The sequence below is a fragment of the Gobius niger genome (assembly GCF_951799975.1).
Source record: "Gobius niger genome assembly, chromosome: 23".
In the NCBI taxonomy this organism is placed as follows: Eukaryota; Metazoa; Chordata; class Actinopteri; order Gobiiformes; family Gobiidae; genus Gobius; species Gobius niger.
The window spans coordinates 14,877,019-14,890,592 of NC_136874.1; the positions used below are offsets into that span (position 1 = coordinate 14,877,019).

Consider the following 13,574-nt stretch of genomic DNA (forward strand, 5'->3'; position numbering starts at 1 on the left):
CCGGGCCTGAGTTTCCTGTCACTCTCCTGTCGCACGCCTCCCGGGATTAGAGGGATCGGGGCAGATTACCGCGCAGCAGATCGGCCATTTGTGCCCGGCTGACCGGCGGTGAGGAAGAGCCCCCCGCAGCAACACGGAGGTGAGTCACAACAACAAGGGTTTGTAGGGAAACACGGACTAGAACTTCAAAACAGGACTGGGGGTTAAGGCTGCTGATGGGACTCCCACTTCTGCACTTCTTTTGCTGCTCAGATGCTTTAGTTTGAGATGCTTGAAAAGTGCAACGTAAATCACATCAATTAGTTTCTTAATGGATTAATTTGATCTTTACGGGTTGCATTTTCATGACATCACACCCTTCTAAACAGCCATAAGGTGAATGTGGAAGGCTTGTGGATAAAATAACTTCCAAATAATGAACATTTCTTTCCAAAACGGTGTGTCTTAAAGAGTCACACAGAGTCTCCAACTGAAATGATTTGATTGGACTTTCGAGAATGTCACGAATCAATTGTGTTTGGCAGAATATTTGCAAAACAGGAACAACTTCCAAAGCAAAAGTAATCCAAAAGTATCGTTTACAAGATTATATTGAATTTGCTGTTTGCAAAAAGTGTGGGGGGATTGGAAAAATGAAAAATTTGTGGAAAAATGGGGGAATAATTTGAGAAAAATGGATGGAATAAATGGAATAAAGTAGGGGGGAAATAGTGTAAAAGTGGGAAACAAGAGCCTTTTTCTAGCCTCCTGTAGTAAGGCTAGTATAATAGTAAGGCTAGTATGTAAATGTAGATGTTTGCAGCACATTTTGGACATTTATCATGGTGTCCCTTCATTATTACTATTGAGTTCCCCTAAAATAAAGATAAAGACATTCATTATTGTCAGTATAATAAGAGATGTAGTACTGCAGTTAAATATTGACTTGCTGTTGAGCACATTGTGAAGCTGTCGTGTGTGAGCGTAGTGTTGATTCTCCCTGAGCCGTAATACCCTCCCAGCGTCGGCCGCTCCTGTTGCTCTTAAGGAAAGCCATTCACCCCTGACCCCTCACCCTGACCTCCCTCTCCAGCAAAGAGCCACCGCTGCAGTCCGAGTCATTACCTCCGTGTGGCATCCACGTCCCCATCTGTCAGGACTCAGGAGGGCGGTGGTCATACGTGCTCCCTTCGTGTTTCCTCCCGCAGGTGGTGGTGCAGGGCGGCGCGGCTGACGTGGGCGAGGATGCGGCAGGCCGTGGAGGCTCAGGTGCTGTCCCCTCACTGCGAGCTGGGGGAGCAGGGTCAGTACACGCGCCACATGCTGCTGCTGTGACTGTGACTCCTCCTGACCTGTGTGTGTGTGTGTGTGTGCTCTCAGGACTGCGGCAGGTCCTCACCGACGTGCTGGAGGAGGTGAGGCGCTCTCTGGACCAGGAGATAGACGGGCCCCAGATCCTCCACAGTCTCCTCAACGCGCCCTGGCTCCAGTCGCTGCTCAAGGTCGGAGATTTCATAAAGAATGGATGTCTAGTTTTACATAGTAGACTTTTCTCTTCCCAACTGTGCACCACTTTCTATTCTTCTTTCCTCAGGTGTATGAGTGTCTGCAAAGATTCACAAAAACGTCCCCGGCTCCCACGTTTGACTCCGCCTCCGGACTGTCCCTCCAGGTCTGACATCTACACTGTGTCAGTGTCTTTGAACGTGTGGACATTAACTTGGTCTGTGCTGTCATTTCCCCCGGGCGTAGGTCCTAATAGAGATCCGAGCGCTGCAGGATTGTTCTGAAGACGCCAAAGAGCTGTACCGCCTCATGAGGCAGCCGCACGTCCAGGTCAGTGCCTCTCACTCCACCTCTTCTTAGCTTTTCATATCTGCAGAGACAGACGTTAGAGTTGTGCTTTTCCACCGGTTCCCAGGCCGTGCTCTCGGCTCACGACTCGGTGGCGCAGAAGGACTACGAGCCGGTGCTGCCCGCTCTGCCCGAGGAGCTGCCGGACGACGAGGAGGCCACCAGGATCGTCTGCCTGGTGAAGAACAAGCAGCCCCTGGTGAGCGCCCCCTGCCGACGGCTGGGTACCAGTACTTTAACGATACTTGGCTTTACTTGGATACCTAAACCAAACTTTTTCTGATACTGATACTAAAATATTGGTGGTCTAGAAGCAGAAAACATGTCAAATGTGTAAAAAATGGGGAATAGTTTGGGAGAAATTGTGGCAAAAATACACCATACTAGTATCATTTAACAGTACCCAGCCATAGAAATGTGATTCTGTATGTGTATGTAGAAATGTAGAAATCCTTTGAGACTCTTCTTGGAAATGGCCGGTGCTTGGACCACCCCACTTAGCAATATTGATTGTTTCACAGTGTTCCTTTCTGTGGTTTTGTGTTAGTTTGGCCTCCAGCAGAACTCCTGTAGCCAGTCCTTGTCCCACAGTCTGACTCAGGGCTTCCTCCAGGAGAGCCGCCCTGCGCCGCTGCTCTGTGGCTCCTTCCTGATCGGTAAGACGCTGGATTCAGGGGTCATCATCAAGAAGATCATTCTCATACTAAGAACAGTCACCATCACTTCCTTCATCCACATCTCTCTCGTGTGTGAGGAGTCCTCAAATGTTAAATATCGATTTGTTTTCTTCCTGGAGACCACTTGAATGAGCGGCTCAGCGACAATCATAAAAACCACCGCCCCAGGAGTGTTTGCCACTGGCGCCTGTCCCAACACTCCTGCCCCCAAACGGCGAACCACACGCCCCTGCAGGCACACTCTGCCCCGCCCAGCCCCGCGGCCTCTCCACGGACGCGCGGAGATCCGGACGACCTGAGGGCCAGCGTGCAGCAGGCGGTGACCCTCATGGAGAGCAGCACTCGGAGTCTGCAGGTGCTGGCGGAGAAGATGAGCGCGGCGGCCGAGCGCATGAGCCACACGGCGCAGGACAGCTCCCAGGCCCTGGTTCAGCTCACGCAGGAGGTGGACAGGCTTCAGACGCTCATCACCTGTAAGGAACCTTCCTGAGAAACCTCCACATGGAGCTCGAGTGTAGATATATGTCTGTGTCCCGGGACCCAAGGACACGCCTCTGGATGTTTGGGTTCTAACAACAATGGACCCTCCACAGGACGCCCAGTTAGTCTGCTCTTCTTCACACTCCACTTCTCCCTAGGGCTGCTCCATTATGGAAACAAATAGTGATCATTGTGGCTATTTAAAGGCACACTGCGTAACATTCTAGACGACTGTTGCCAATACAAAACATGCTCCTCAACTGCTTTTTGCAGTGGGTAATCAAAGAATGGATTTTGGATACGGACCGAACCTATTTAAAGTGATAGTAGATTGCAAAATGAGGAGAGCATAGTCTCTCTTCCCTCCTGATTTGACCTGAAAGCCCCGCCTCTTTCCATGTGCATGTGATTGACAGGCTGGTTCAAAGGAAAGCTCGTCTCATTGGTCAAATTTATGTCACCAGGGCATTCTGATTTGTTGCAGGCCCAAGCGGTCAATTATTCGCAAATCTATTACATCTGTAACATTTAAACTTACAGACTATCACTTTAAATCTCATATTTGTCTGCCTTTAGTCAAGGTCTCCATGGAAACGAGCTGGAGACGTCCATGGTACCCATTAAGTTACAGTCAGGTCTGAGAAGAACTGCTCACCAACAAGACATGTTTGCTTGTATTTTTTTGGGTGGAATTTCGCTATGACAATATCTGTTAAAAGCTTGTATTTTATTTTATTTACTGGCTGAAATGTTACGCGGTGTGGCTTTAACAAAAAGAAAAGGCACAGCATATGAGTAAATCCATCCATTACTTTCAAAAACAACAATCATTATTGTTTCAAAATGTGCGGCCCCGCTCCATCCTTTCCTTCTCCTTCCTTTTCTCGTGGCTCTCGTTGGTTCCAAAGGTGAAGTTCTCGTAATGGTTCCGTTTGTTTGCACCCCGTCCAGCTGATTCATCAGTTTCAAATGTCTTACTGTATGTTCCGTCACTGCAGGGTGCGACAATCAAGAGGAACGAGATGACCGGGGAGATATTTGTAGCCAGAGTGATCCATGGGGGCCTGGCTGACCGGAGCGGTGAGCACTGTTTCCCTAATATATATTTGATATCTCACATATTACTCACTCTGCTGGGTTTGTCCAGGTCTGCTGCACGCGGGAGACCGGATCATGGAGGTCAATGGGTTTTCAGTGGATGGGATGGAACCAGAGCAGGTCATCCAAGTGGTGGTATGTTTATCACAGCACAGGATTTTAGTGCGTGGAATGAGCTTTCTCACATTTGGATTTGACTCTCAGCAGGCTTGCGCTCAAGGCACCATCATGTTCAAAGTCGTCCCCATCACGGAGCGGGCGGTGCACAGTCAGACAATGGTGAGACCCGGATCTTTGCGCCTGAACTGTAGAACTGCCGGATAAATCGGGATCTCCCTCCTGAACTGGCCTGTCGTGTGTCATAGATGTACGTGCGGGCCATGGCTGACTACAACCCCCAGCTGGACCCCGCCATCCCCTGCCCGGACGCCGGCGTGACCTTCGCACAGGGCGACATCCTGGAGATCGTGGACCAGACGGACAGCCTGTGGTGGCAGGCCAAGAAGCTGCCCAGCTCCAGCGCGTGTGCCGGCCTGGTGCCCTCCACGGCGCTGCTCAAACGGTCAGGAAACGCCGCGGTCTCTGTTACAGCCGCCGGTACGAGCTGTCTGACCGCTGCAATGTCTCCTCACAGGAAGCAGAGGGAGCACTGGTGGTCTCAGCCTTATCAGCCCCACGCCTGCATCCACACCTGTGAGTCCACTCGCATCACGCTACTACAATTCAGATGTAGGTAAATGTAACGGGCTGTCTTTCTTTTCTCCCGATGCTTCCTGAAGTGAGCACTGTGGAGGAGGGTAAGTGAAGCACCACGGTTACAAAACACAAACGCCACACAGTATCTGATGATTGGTGACCTTCTCTCTGCAGAGGAGGACTCCATAGCTATAGATGACAAGTGTGTCGAGGCAGGTGAGTGACAGTGTTGTTGCTTTGTAGTTCTGAGGATAAAGGGGGGGTTTGATCCGTTCTTGTGTTCTCCTGTTGCAGATGAGGAGGCCTTTGAGTCTGGTACGTCCTGAAACTGTTGAAAATCATGCTATTGTGTCAAGTCATAACTTTTGCTTGTTCCAATTCTTCCTAATTGGTCTTACAAGAAGAGCTGCGGGAAGGTAAGACGCTTTATTTTCCACTGCAGTATTTAGTGTTATTTATTTTACATTCTGGATGTATGTGCAGCACTTTAGAAACTCTTTGTTTATAGAAAGTGCTATAGACATAAAGTGGATTGATTGGAATGCAGCACCCCCTGGTGGATAGTTTGCACTTCACAGGCAACATTAGTAAACAGGAAAAAGCTCTGAAAAAGCGTTTTTAGGGAAAATCTTGTCCCATAGCAACCCTTAACTAAAATATCATCCCACGGCTCTAAAATACAATATGATTTTAAAAATGGACGAAAACAAATAAACGTGAAGCCAGAAGTATTTAATAAAAATTATGTCAGATGGTATTGGTATGATATTGGCGTCAAATTAGTTTTTATTGTCTTTTAGATTAAAGGCTAAAACATATACAAAAGTAATTATTCAACACCCCTCCTGGAACCATCACCTTAACGTGGTGGAGGGGTTTGAGCACCCGAATGATCCTGGAGCTCTGTTGTCGGGGGCTTCGTGCCCCTGGTAGGGTCTCCCAGGGCAAACAGGTCCTATAGGTGACGGGTCAGACGAGAGCGGTTCAGAAGCCCCTTATGAGAGAACAACAGGCCTGGTTAGAACCGTGAGGCCGTCCTTCTGTGGACCCACCACCTGGAGCCATGAGGGGCTGGTGCAGTGTGATGTGGGGGGGGGTACATGTTTTGGTGGTAGGGGAAACCGGATTACCTGAAGGAAACCTACATAGACACGGGGAGAACATGCATACTCCACACAGAAAGACCCCCAGTCCAGGTGGGAATCGAACCCATATTACACAAACAGCAAACATTTGTTACCCTCAGAAGTTCGCTTCATGCTGCTATGCAAAAAAAAGTCACTGAATTAAAGGGCATGTTCCCAGTTTTACCAGCAGTGAATGTAATGTATTTTTTTCTTTTATTGCTAAACATACATTTTTGAAAAAATGACGGGACCGCATGCCTCTGGTGTGACAGAATGTCTTCTTTTTCCAGGTGAGGATGAGTTCAGTGACAGCCAAGGCCAGTCGTATCATTGTAAGTCCCACTATCAAACCTCAGTGTTTTAGTTCAATTCTTCAGCCCCCTCACAGTCGTCCCACTGTCCTCTCTCACTGTCCTCTCTCACTGTCCTCTCTCACTGTCCTCTCTCACTGTCCTCTCTCTCTGTCCTCTCACTGTCCTCTCTCTCTGTCCTCTCTCACTGTCCTCTCTCTCTGTCCTCTCTCTCTGTCCTCCCACTGTCCTCTCTCACTGTCCTCTCTCACTGTCCTCTCTCACTGTCCTCTCTCACTGTCCTCTCTCACTGTCCTCTCTCTCTGTCCTCTCTCACTGTCCTCTCTCTCTGTCCTCTCTCACTGTCCTCTCTCACTGTCCTCTCTCTCTGTCCTCTCTCACTGTCCTCTCTCTCTGTCCTCTCTCACTGTCCTCTCTCACTGTCCTCTCTCACTGTCCTCTCTCTCTGTCCTCTCTCTCTGTCCTCTCTCTCTGTCCTCCCACTGTCCTCTCTCACTGTCCTCTCTCACTGTCCTCTCTCTCTGTCCTCTCTCTCTGTCCTCTCTCTCTGTCCTCTCACTGTCCTCCCACTGTCCTCTCTCACTGTCCTCTCTCACTGTCCTCTCTCACTGTCCTCTCTCACTGTCCTCTCTCTCTGTCCTCCCACTGTCCTCTCTCACTGTCCTCTCTCACTGTCCTCTCTCACTGTCCTCTCTCACTGTCCTCTCTCACTGTCCTCTCTCACTGTCCTCTCTCACTGTCCTCTCTCACTGTCCCCTCTCACTGTCCTCTCTCACTGTCCTCTCTCACTGTCCTCTCTCTCTGTCCTCTCTCTCTGTCCTCCCACTGTCCTCTCTCACTGTCCTCTCTCACTGTCCTCTCTCACTGTCCTCTCTCACTGTCCTCTCTCTCTGTCCTCTCTCTGTCCTCCCACTGTCCTCTCTCACTGTCCTCTCTCACTGTCCTCTCTCACTGTCCTCTCTCACTGTCCTCTCTCACTGTCCTCTCTCACTGTCCTCTCTCTCTGTCCTCTCTCTGTCCTCCCACTGTCCTCTCTCACTGTCCTCTCTCTCTGTCCTCTCTCACTGTCCTCTCTCACTGTCCTCTCTCACTGTCCTCTCTCTCTGTCCTCTCTCTGTCCTCCCACTGTCCTCTCCCACTGTCCTCTCTCACTGTCCTCTCTCACTGTCCTCTCTCACTGTCCTCTCTCACTGTCCTCTCTCACTGTCCTCTCTCACTGTCCTCTCTCACTGTCCTCTCTCACTGTCCTCTCTCACTGTCCTCTCTCCACTCTCACTGTCCTCTCTCACTGTCCTCTCTCACTGTCCCCTCTCACTGTCCTCTCTCACTGTCCTCTCTCACTGTCCTCTCTCACTGTCCTCTCTCACTGTCCTCTCTCACTGTCCTCTCTCACTGTCCTCTCTCACTGTCCTCTCTCACTGTCCTCTCTCTCTGTCCTCTCACTGTCCTCTCTCACTGTCCTCACTGTCCTCTCTCTCTGTCCTCTCTCACTGTCCTCTCTCTCTGTCCTCTCTCACTGTCCTCTCTCTCTGTCCTCTCTCTCTGTCCTCCCACTGTCCTCTCTCACTGTCCTCTCTCACTGTCCTCTCTCACTGTCCTCTCTCACTGTCCTCTCTCTCTGTCCTCTCTCTGTCCTCCCACTGTCCTCTCTCACTGTCCTCTCTCACTGTCCTCTCTCACTGTCCTCTCTCACTGTCCTCTCTCTCTGTCCTCTCACTGTCCTCTCTCACTGTCCTCACTGTCCTCTCTCTCTGTCCTCTCTCACTGTCCTCTCTCTCTGTCCTCTCTCACTGTCCTCTCTCTCTGTCCTCTCTCTCTGTCCTCCCACTGTCCTCTCTCACTGTCCTCTCTCACTGTCCTCTCTCACTGTCCTCACTGTCCTCTCTCACTGTCCTCACTGTCCTCTCTCTCTGTCCTCTCTCACTGTCCTCTCTCTCTGTCCTCCCACTGTCCTCTCTCACTGTCCTCTCTCACTGTCCTCTCTCACTGTCCTCTCTCACTGTCCTCTCTCTCTGTCCTCTCACTGTCCTCTCTCACTGTCCTCACTGTCCTCTCTCACTGTCCTCACTGTCCTCTCTCTCTGTCCTCTCTCTGTCCTCCCACTGTCCTCTCTCACTGTCCTCACTGTCCTCACTGTCCTCTCTCTCTGTCCTCTCTCTCTGTCCTCTCTCTGTCCTCCCACTGTCCTCTCTCACTGTCCTCTCTCACTGTCCTCTCTCACTGTCCTCTCTCACTGTCCTCTCTCACTGTCCACTCTCACTGTCCTCTCTCACTGTCCTCTCTCACTGTCCCCTCTCACTGTCCCCTCTCACTGTCCTCTCTCACTGTCCTCTCTCACTGTCCCCTCTCACTGTCCTCTCTCACTGTCCTCTCTCACTGTCCTCTCTCACTGTCCTCTCTCACTGTCCACTCCCACTGTCCTCTCTCACTGTCCCCTCTCACTGTCCTCTCTCACTGTCCTCTCTCACTGTCCTCTCTCACTGTCCTCTCTCACTGTCCTCTCTCACTGTCCTCTCTCACTGTCCTCTCACTGTCCTCTCACTGTCCTCTCTCACTGTCCTCTCTCACTGTCCTCTCTCTCTGTCCCCTCTCACTGTCCTCTCTCACTGTCCTCTCTCACTGTCCTCACTGTCCTCTCTCACTGTCCTCTCTCACTGTCCTCTCTCACTGTCCTCTCTCACTGTCCTCACTGTCCTCTCTCACTGTCCTCTCTCACTGTCCTCTCTCACTGTCCTCTCTCACTGTCCTCACTGTCCCCTCTCACTGTCCTCACTGTCCTCTCTCACTGTCCTCTCTCACTGTCCTCTCTCACTGTCCTCTCTCACTGTCCTCTCACACTGTCCTCACTGTCCCCTCTCACTGTCCTCACTGTCCTCTCTCACTGTCCTCTCTCACTGTCCTCTCTCACTGTCCTCACTGTCCTCTCACTGTCCTCTCACTGTCCTCTCACTGTCCTCTCTCACTGTCCTCTCTCACTGTCCTCTCTCACTGTCCTCTCTCACTGTCCTCACTGTCCTCTCTCACTGTCCTCTCTCACTGTCCTCTCTCACTGTCCTCACTGTCCTCTCTCACTGTCCTCTCTCACTGTCCTCTCTCACTGTCCTCACTGTCCTCACTGTCCCCTCTCACTGTCCTCACTGTCCTCTCTCACTGTCCTCTCTCACTGTCCTCACTGTCCCCTCTCACTGTCCTCTCTCACTGTCCTCTCTCACTGTCCTCTCTCACTGTCCTCTCTCACTGTCCTCACTGTCCTCTCACTGTCCTCTCACTGTCCTCTCACTGTCCTCTCTCACTGTCCTCTCTCACTGTCCTCTCTCACTGTCCTCTCACTGTCCTCTCTCACTGTCCTCTCTCACTGTCCTCTCTCACTGTCCTCTCACTGTCCTCTCTCACTGTCCTCTCTCACTGTCCTCTCACTGTCCTCTCTCACTGTCCTCTCTCACTGTCCTCTCTCACTGTCCTCTCTCACTGTCCTCTCACTGTCCTCTCTCACTGTCCTCTCTCACTGTCCTCTCTCACTGTCCTCTCTCTCTGTCCTCTCTCACTGTCCTCTCTCACTGTCCTCTCTCACTGTCCTCTCACTGTCCTCTCTCACTGTCCTCTCTCACTGTCCTCTCTCACTGTCCACTCTCACTGTCCTCTCTCACTGTCCACTCTCACTGTCCTCTCTCTCTGTCCCCTCTCACTGTCCTCTCTCACTGTCCTCTCTCACTGTCCTCTCTCACTGTCCTCTCACTGTCCTCTCTCACTGTCCTCTCTCACTGTCCTCTCTCACTGTCCTCTCTCACTGTCCTCTCACTGTCCTCTCTCACTGTCCCCTCTCACTGTCCTCTCTCTCTGTCCTCTCTCACTGTCCACTCTCACTGTCCTCTCTCACTGTCCACTCTCACTGTCCTCTCTCTCTGTCCCCTCTCACTGTCCTCTCTCACTGTCCTCTCTCACTGTCCTCACTGTCCTCACTGTCCTCTCTCACTGTCCTCTCTCACTGTCCTCTCTCACTGTCCTCTCTCACTGTCCTCACTGTCCTCTCTCACTGTCCTCTCTCACTGTCCTCTCTCACTGTCCTCTCTCACTGTCCTCACTGTCCTCTCTCACTGTCCTCTCTCACTGTCCTCTCTCACTGTCCTCACTGTCCTCTCTCACTGTCCTCTCTCACTGTCCTCTCTCACTGTCCTCTCTCACTGTCCTCACTGTCCTCTCTCACTGTCCTCTCTCACTGTCCTCTCTCACTGTCCTCTCACTGTCCTCTCTCACTGTCCCCTCTCACTGTCCTCTCTCACTGTCCTCTCTCTCTGTCCTCTCTCACTGTCCTCTCACTGTCCTCTCTCACTGTCCTCTCACTGTCCTCTCTCACTGTCCTCTCTCACTGTCCTCTCTCACTGTCCTCTCTCACTGTCCTCTCACTGTCCTCTCTCACTGTCCTCTCTCACTGTCCTCTCTCACTGTCCTCTCTCACTGTCCTCTCTCACTGTCCTCACTGTCCTCTCTCACTGTCCTCTCTCACTGTCCTCTCTCACTGTCCTCACTGTCCTCTCTCACTGTCCTCTCTCACTGTCCTCTCTCACTGTCCTCTCTCACTGTCCTCACTGTCCTCTCTCACTGTCCTCTCTCACTGTCCTCTCTCACTGTCCTCTCTCACTGTCCTCTCTCACTGTCCTCTCTCTCTGTCCTCTCTCACTGTCCTCTCTCACTGTCCTCTCTCACTGTCCTCACTGTCCTCTCTCACTGTCCTCTCTCACTGTCCTCTCTCACTGTCCTCTCCCACTGTCCTCACTGTCCTCTCACACTGTCCCCTCTCACTGTCCTCTCTCAGCTGGTTTCAGGCGGAGTCTGCGTCTCTGTCGGCGGCGCGTCCACAGCCACGTTCAGACGCCGTCCTGTCAGACGCAGTGCCTCAGCAGCTGCTGCTACAGCGCCCTCTGCAGTCCGTATGAGGAGGTGGTGCGGTACCAGCGAAACCCTCGGGACCCTCTGCGGCTGGTGGCGCTGATGGGTAAATGCACTCACTTATAGAACATAGAGAGAGCTGATAATAAACATCTGACCTTCCTCCATGTTTGTTGTGGCAGGTGCGTCTGGCGTGGGCGTGAACGAACTGCGGCGCCGCTTGATAGACATGAATCCACAGCTTTTCCAGGGGGCTATTCCATGTAGGGTTTTTATTTTTACTTGACTGAAACAATGCAATTACAACAGATAAAACACAAATGCACTTGAAACTAAATGTCCACAGGTACCAGCCGGCCTCCCAGAGACTACGAAGAGCCGTGCCGAGACTATCACTTTGTCAGTCGGGACGCCTTTGAGAAAATGATCAATGAAAACAAGTGAGAAGACCCAAATACACACAAACATCTACCCCTGGGTTATAGCGCCCTCTGCTGGTAACAGTGGGGAATGAACTATGTTAAAGCAGTACTGAGTAACTTGTTTACCTTAATAAAGCAACTTCGCTGCCTACGGGTCGGAGCCACCAATACACACTAAAGGAATCATGAAGAAGAAGCTAACAGGCTAATGGGCAAAGCTAACTGTGGGCTAGCACCACTTAAACAGTATTTACAGCCATGTTTGGATGTACAATATCCCTCTGTCCCTTTGTCTTTTCTGTCAGCGCAGTATTTACTCTCACGGACAATTAATAAGTAAAAAAACACAACTTGCTATGACACCTTATGGCCTCTAGGTGCTGCTTTAAAGAGATGTCACCTATGCCGCAATCATGATTGGAATTCCACTAGAATTTAATGTTTGTCATTGGTGCAGAGTTCTCTTCCTAGTACTGCTTTAAGAGCTAATAGAAGCACTGCTAATATTCTACGTTCAGAAGCCGTACAAACACAGGAGCAAGTAAAGGTTTGATTTGATTTTATATCTGTTCAAAAGGAGAAAATGTCACTAAACAAGACAGAAACTTGAAGAAATGAAATATTGACATGTTTTTGAGAGAGTTCTACATAACTTTTTCCTATTTGTAAATACAATACTTATAAAGATGATGATGATGATATTAATAATAATATTAATAATGTGGATAATATCAATAATATTGCTAATAATGATAATAATAATAATGATAATTATAATGACAATAATGATAATAGTAATAATAGTAGTAATGATAATAAATATCAGTTTTATCAGAGCAAAAAGAGACAAAAATGTCCAAAAGTTAATCCATTTTGTAATGTGGTTTCTCCATGTCACAGGTTTGTGGAGTACGGCGAGTACAAAGGGAACTATTACGGCACCAGTAGTGAGTCAGTGATGGAGGTCTTGACCAATGGAAAGATCTGTGTCTTGGACATCGAGCCCAGTGTAAGGCCTTCTGTTTATTAGAGCAGTGCTTGAACATTATCAGTAATTGTGCATCTTACTTTATGTCTTGTGTTGCTTTAGGCCCTCCAAGCAGTGCGGACCCCTGACTTGAGGGCGTATGTGATCTATATCAAACCCCCGTCTGCTGAGTGCCTCCGAAAAACCAGGCACAGTGCCCAAATCCTCACCAACTACTACGCGACGCGGCCCTTTAAGGTGTGCAGTTTCATAACAGTCATAAGTGAAAAATATGAATCAGTAAACTTCCAAACAGTGCTGATGTATTACATGTATCACTGCGTACTGCACCTCTTCATCCGTCTGCCTGTTGCCCCACAGGAGGACGACTTCCTGGAGCTGGAGGAAGCGGGCCGAAAGATGGAGCTGCACTTCTCTCAGTTTTTTGACCACGTGGTCATCAATGAGGAGCTCCAGGAGTCCTGCATCCAGCTGTGGTCTGCAGCCACGCGGGCACAAGACCAGCCGCAGTGGGTGCCCGCCGGCTGGATACGCCCGCAGCAGGAGACCCACATACCGCAGTAGAGCCGCTTGATTGGACAGTGTTACACGTATTTGGAGATTGTGTTTTTGTTTTTAAAATGAGATTGTACTGAATAAAAAAAGAAAGAAAAAAATCTACTTAAGCACATACTTGATTTTGATCAATACAAATGCAAGAGCTCAGGAATATATGAGTAAATAAATGGGTAGATTTGTAGACCGTTAATCTCTTAACCCCCACCTTAACCGAGCACATTTTCTCCTGTTCGACTTTAACCAAATCTAAAAGCTTCTTGAAAAAAGCGTCAAAATGGCAACAAAAACGGTATGAAACAGTATGAAAACGCAACAAAAACTCTCTCAAATGAAGCATTACGCAGGCTCCAGTCAAGAAATGATTTCGATTTGGGTAAAGCTGAAGAAAGTGTGCTCGGTTCAGGTGGTGGTTAAGATTTTAAAGCCAGTATTAAATCTACCGACAACTTTACTATTTCAAGCGTTATCCTTCGAGCTCCCGGTCCAGCAGGTGGCGG

General features: G+C 49.9%; 1 protein-coding gene across 1 annotated transcript; it reads left to right on the plus strand.

Moving 5' to 3' along the window:
- Positions 1-1,192: 1,192 nt before the first annotated feature.
- mpp4b (MAGUK p55 scaffold protein 4b) lies at positions 1,193-13,103 on the plus strand. The gene is made up of 23 exons (XM_079581669.1): positions 1,193-1,282; positions 1,360-1,481; positions 1,574-1,651; positions 1,732-1,815; positions 1,901-2,032; positions 2,381-2,582; positions 2,630-2,923; positions 3,002-3,111; positions 3,989-4,070; positions 4,138-4,223; positions 4,296-4,367; positions 4,454-4,650; positions 4,723-4,781; positions 4,868-4,885; positions 4,959-5,000; positions 5,079-5,099; positions 6,202-6,243; positions 11,036-11,215; positions 11,292-11,372; positions 11,456-11,549; positions 12,432-12,540; positions 12,622-12,756; positions 12,880-13,103. The coding sequence occupies exons 1-23, from the start codon at positions 1,225-1,227 to the stop codon at positions 13,081-13,083; spliced, it is 2,502 nt and encodes an 833-aa protein (XP_079437795.1). The 5' UTR covers positions 1,193-1,224; the 3' UTR covers positions 13,084-13,103.
- The last annotated feature ends 471 nt before the right edge of the window (positions 13,104-13,574 follow it).

Excerpts from the sequence above, each read along its gene's own strand:
- mpp4b (XM_079581669.1), top strand. The coding sequence starts at position 1,225 with ATGCGGCAGGCCGTGGAGGCTCAGGTGCTGTCCCCTCACTGCGAGCTG. Across the intron at positions 1,652-1,731 it reads CCTCCGGACTGTCCCTCCAG|GTCCTAATAGAGATCCGAGC; the intron begins GTCTGACATCTA and ends CCCCGGGCGTAG. Across the intron at positions 5,001-5,078 it reads TGACAAGTGTGTCGAGGCAG|ATGAGGAGGCCTTTGAGTCT; the intron begins GTGAGTGACAGT and ends CTCCTGTTGCAG.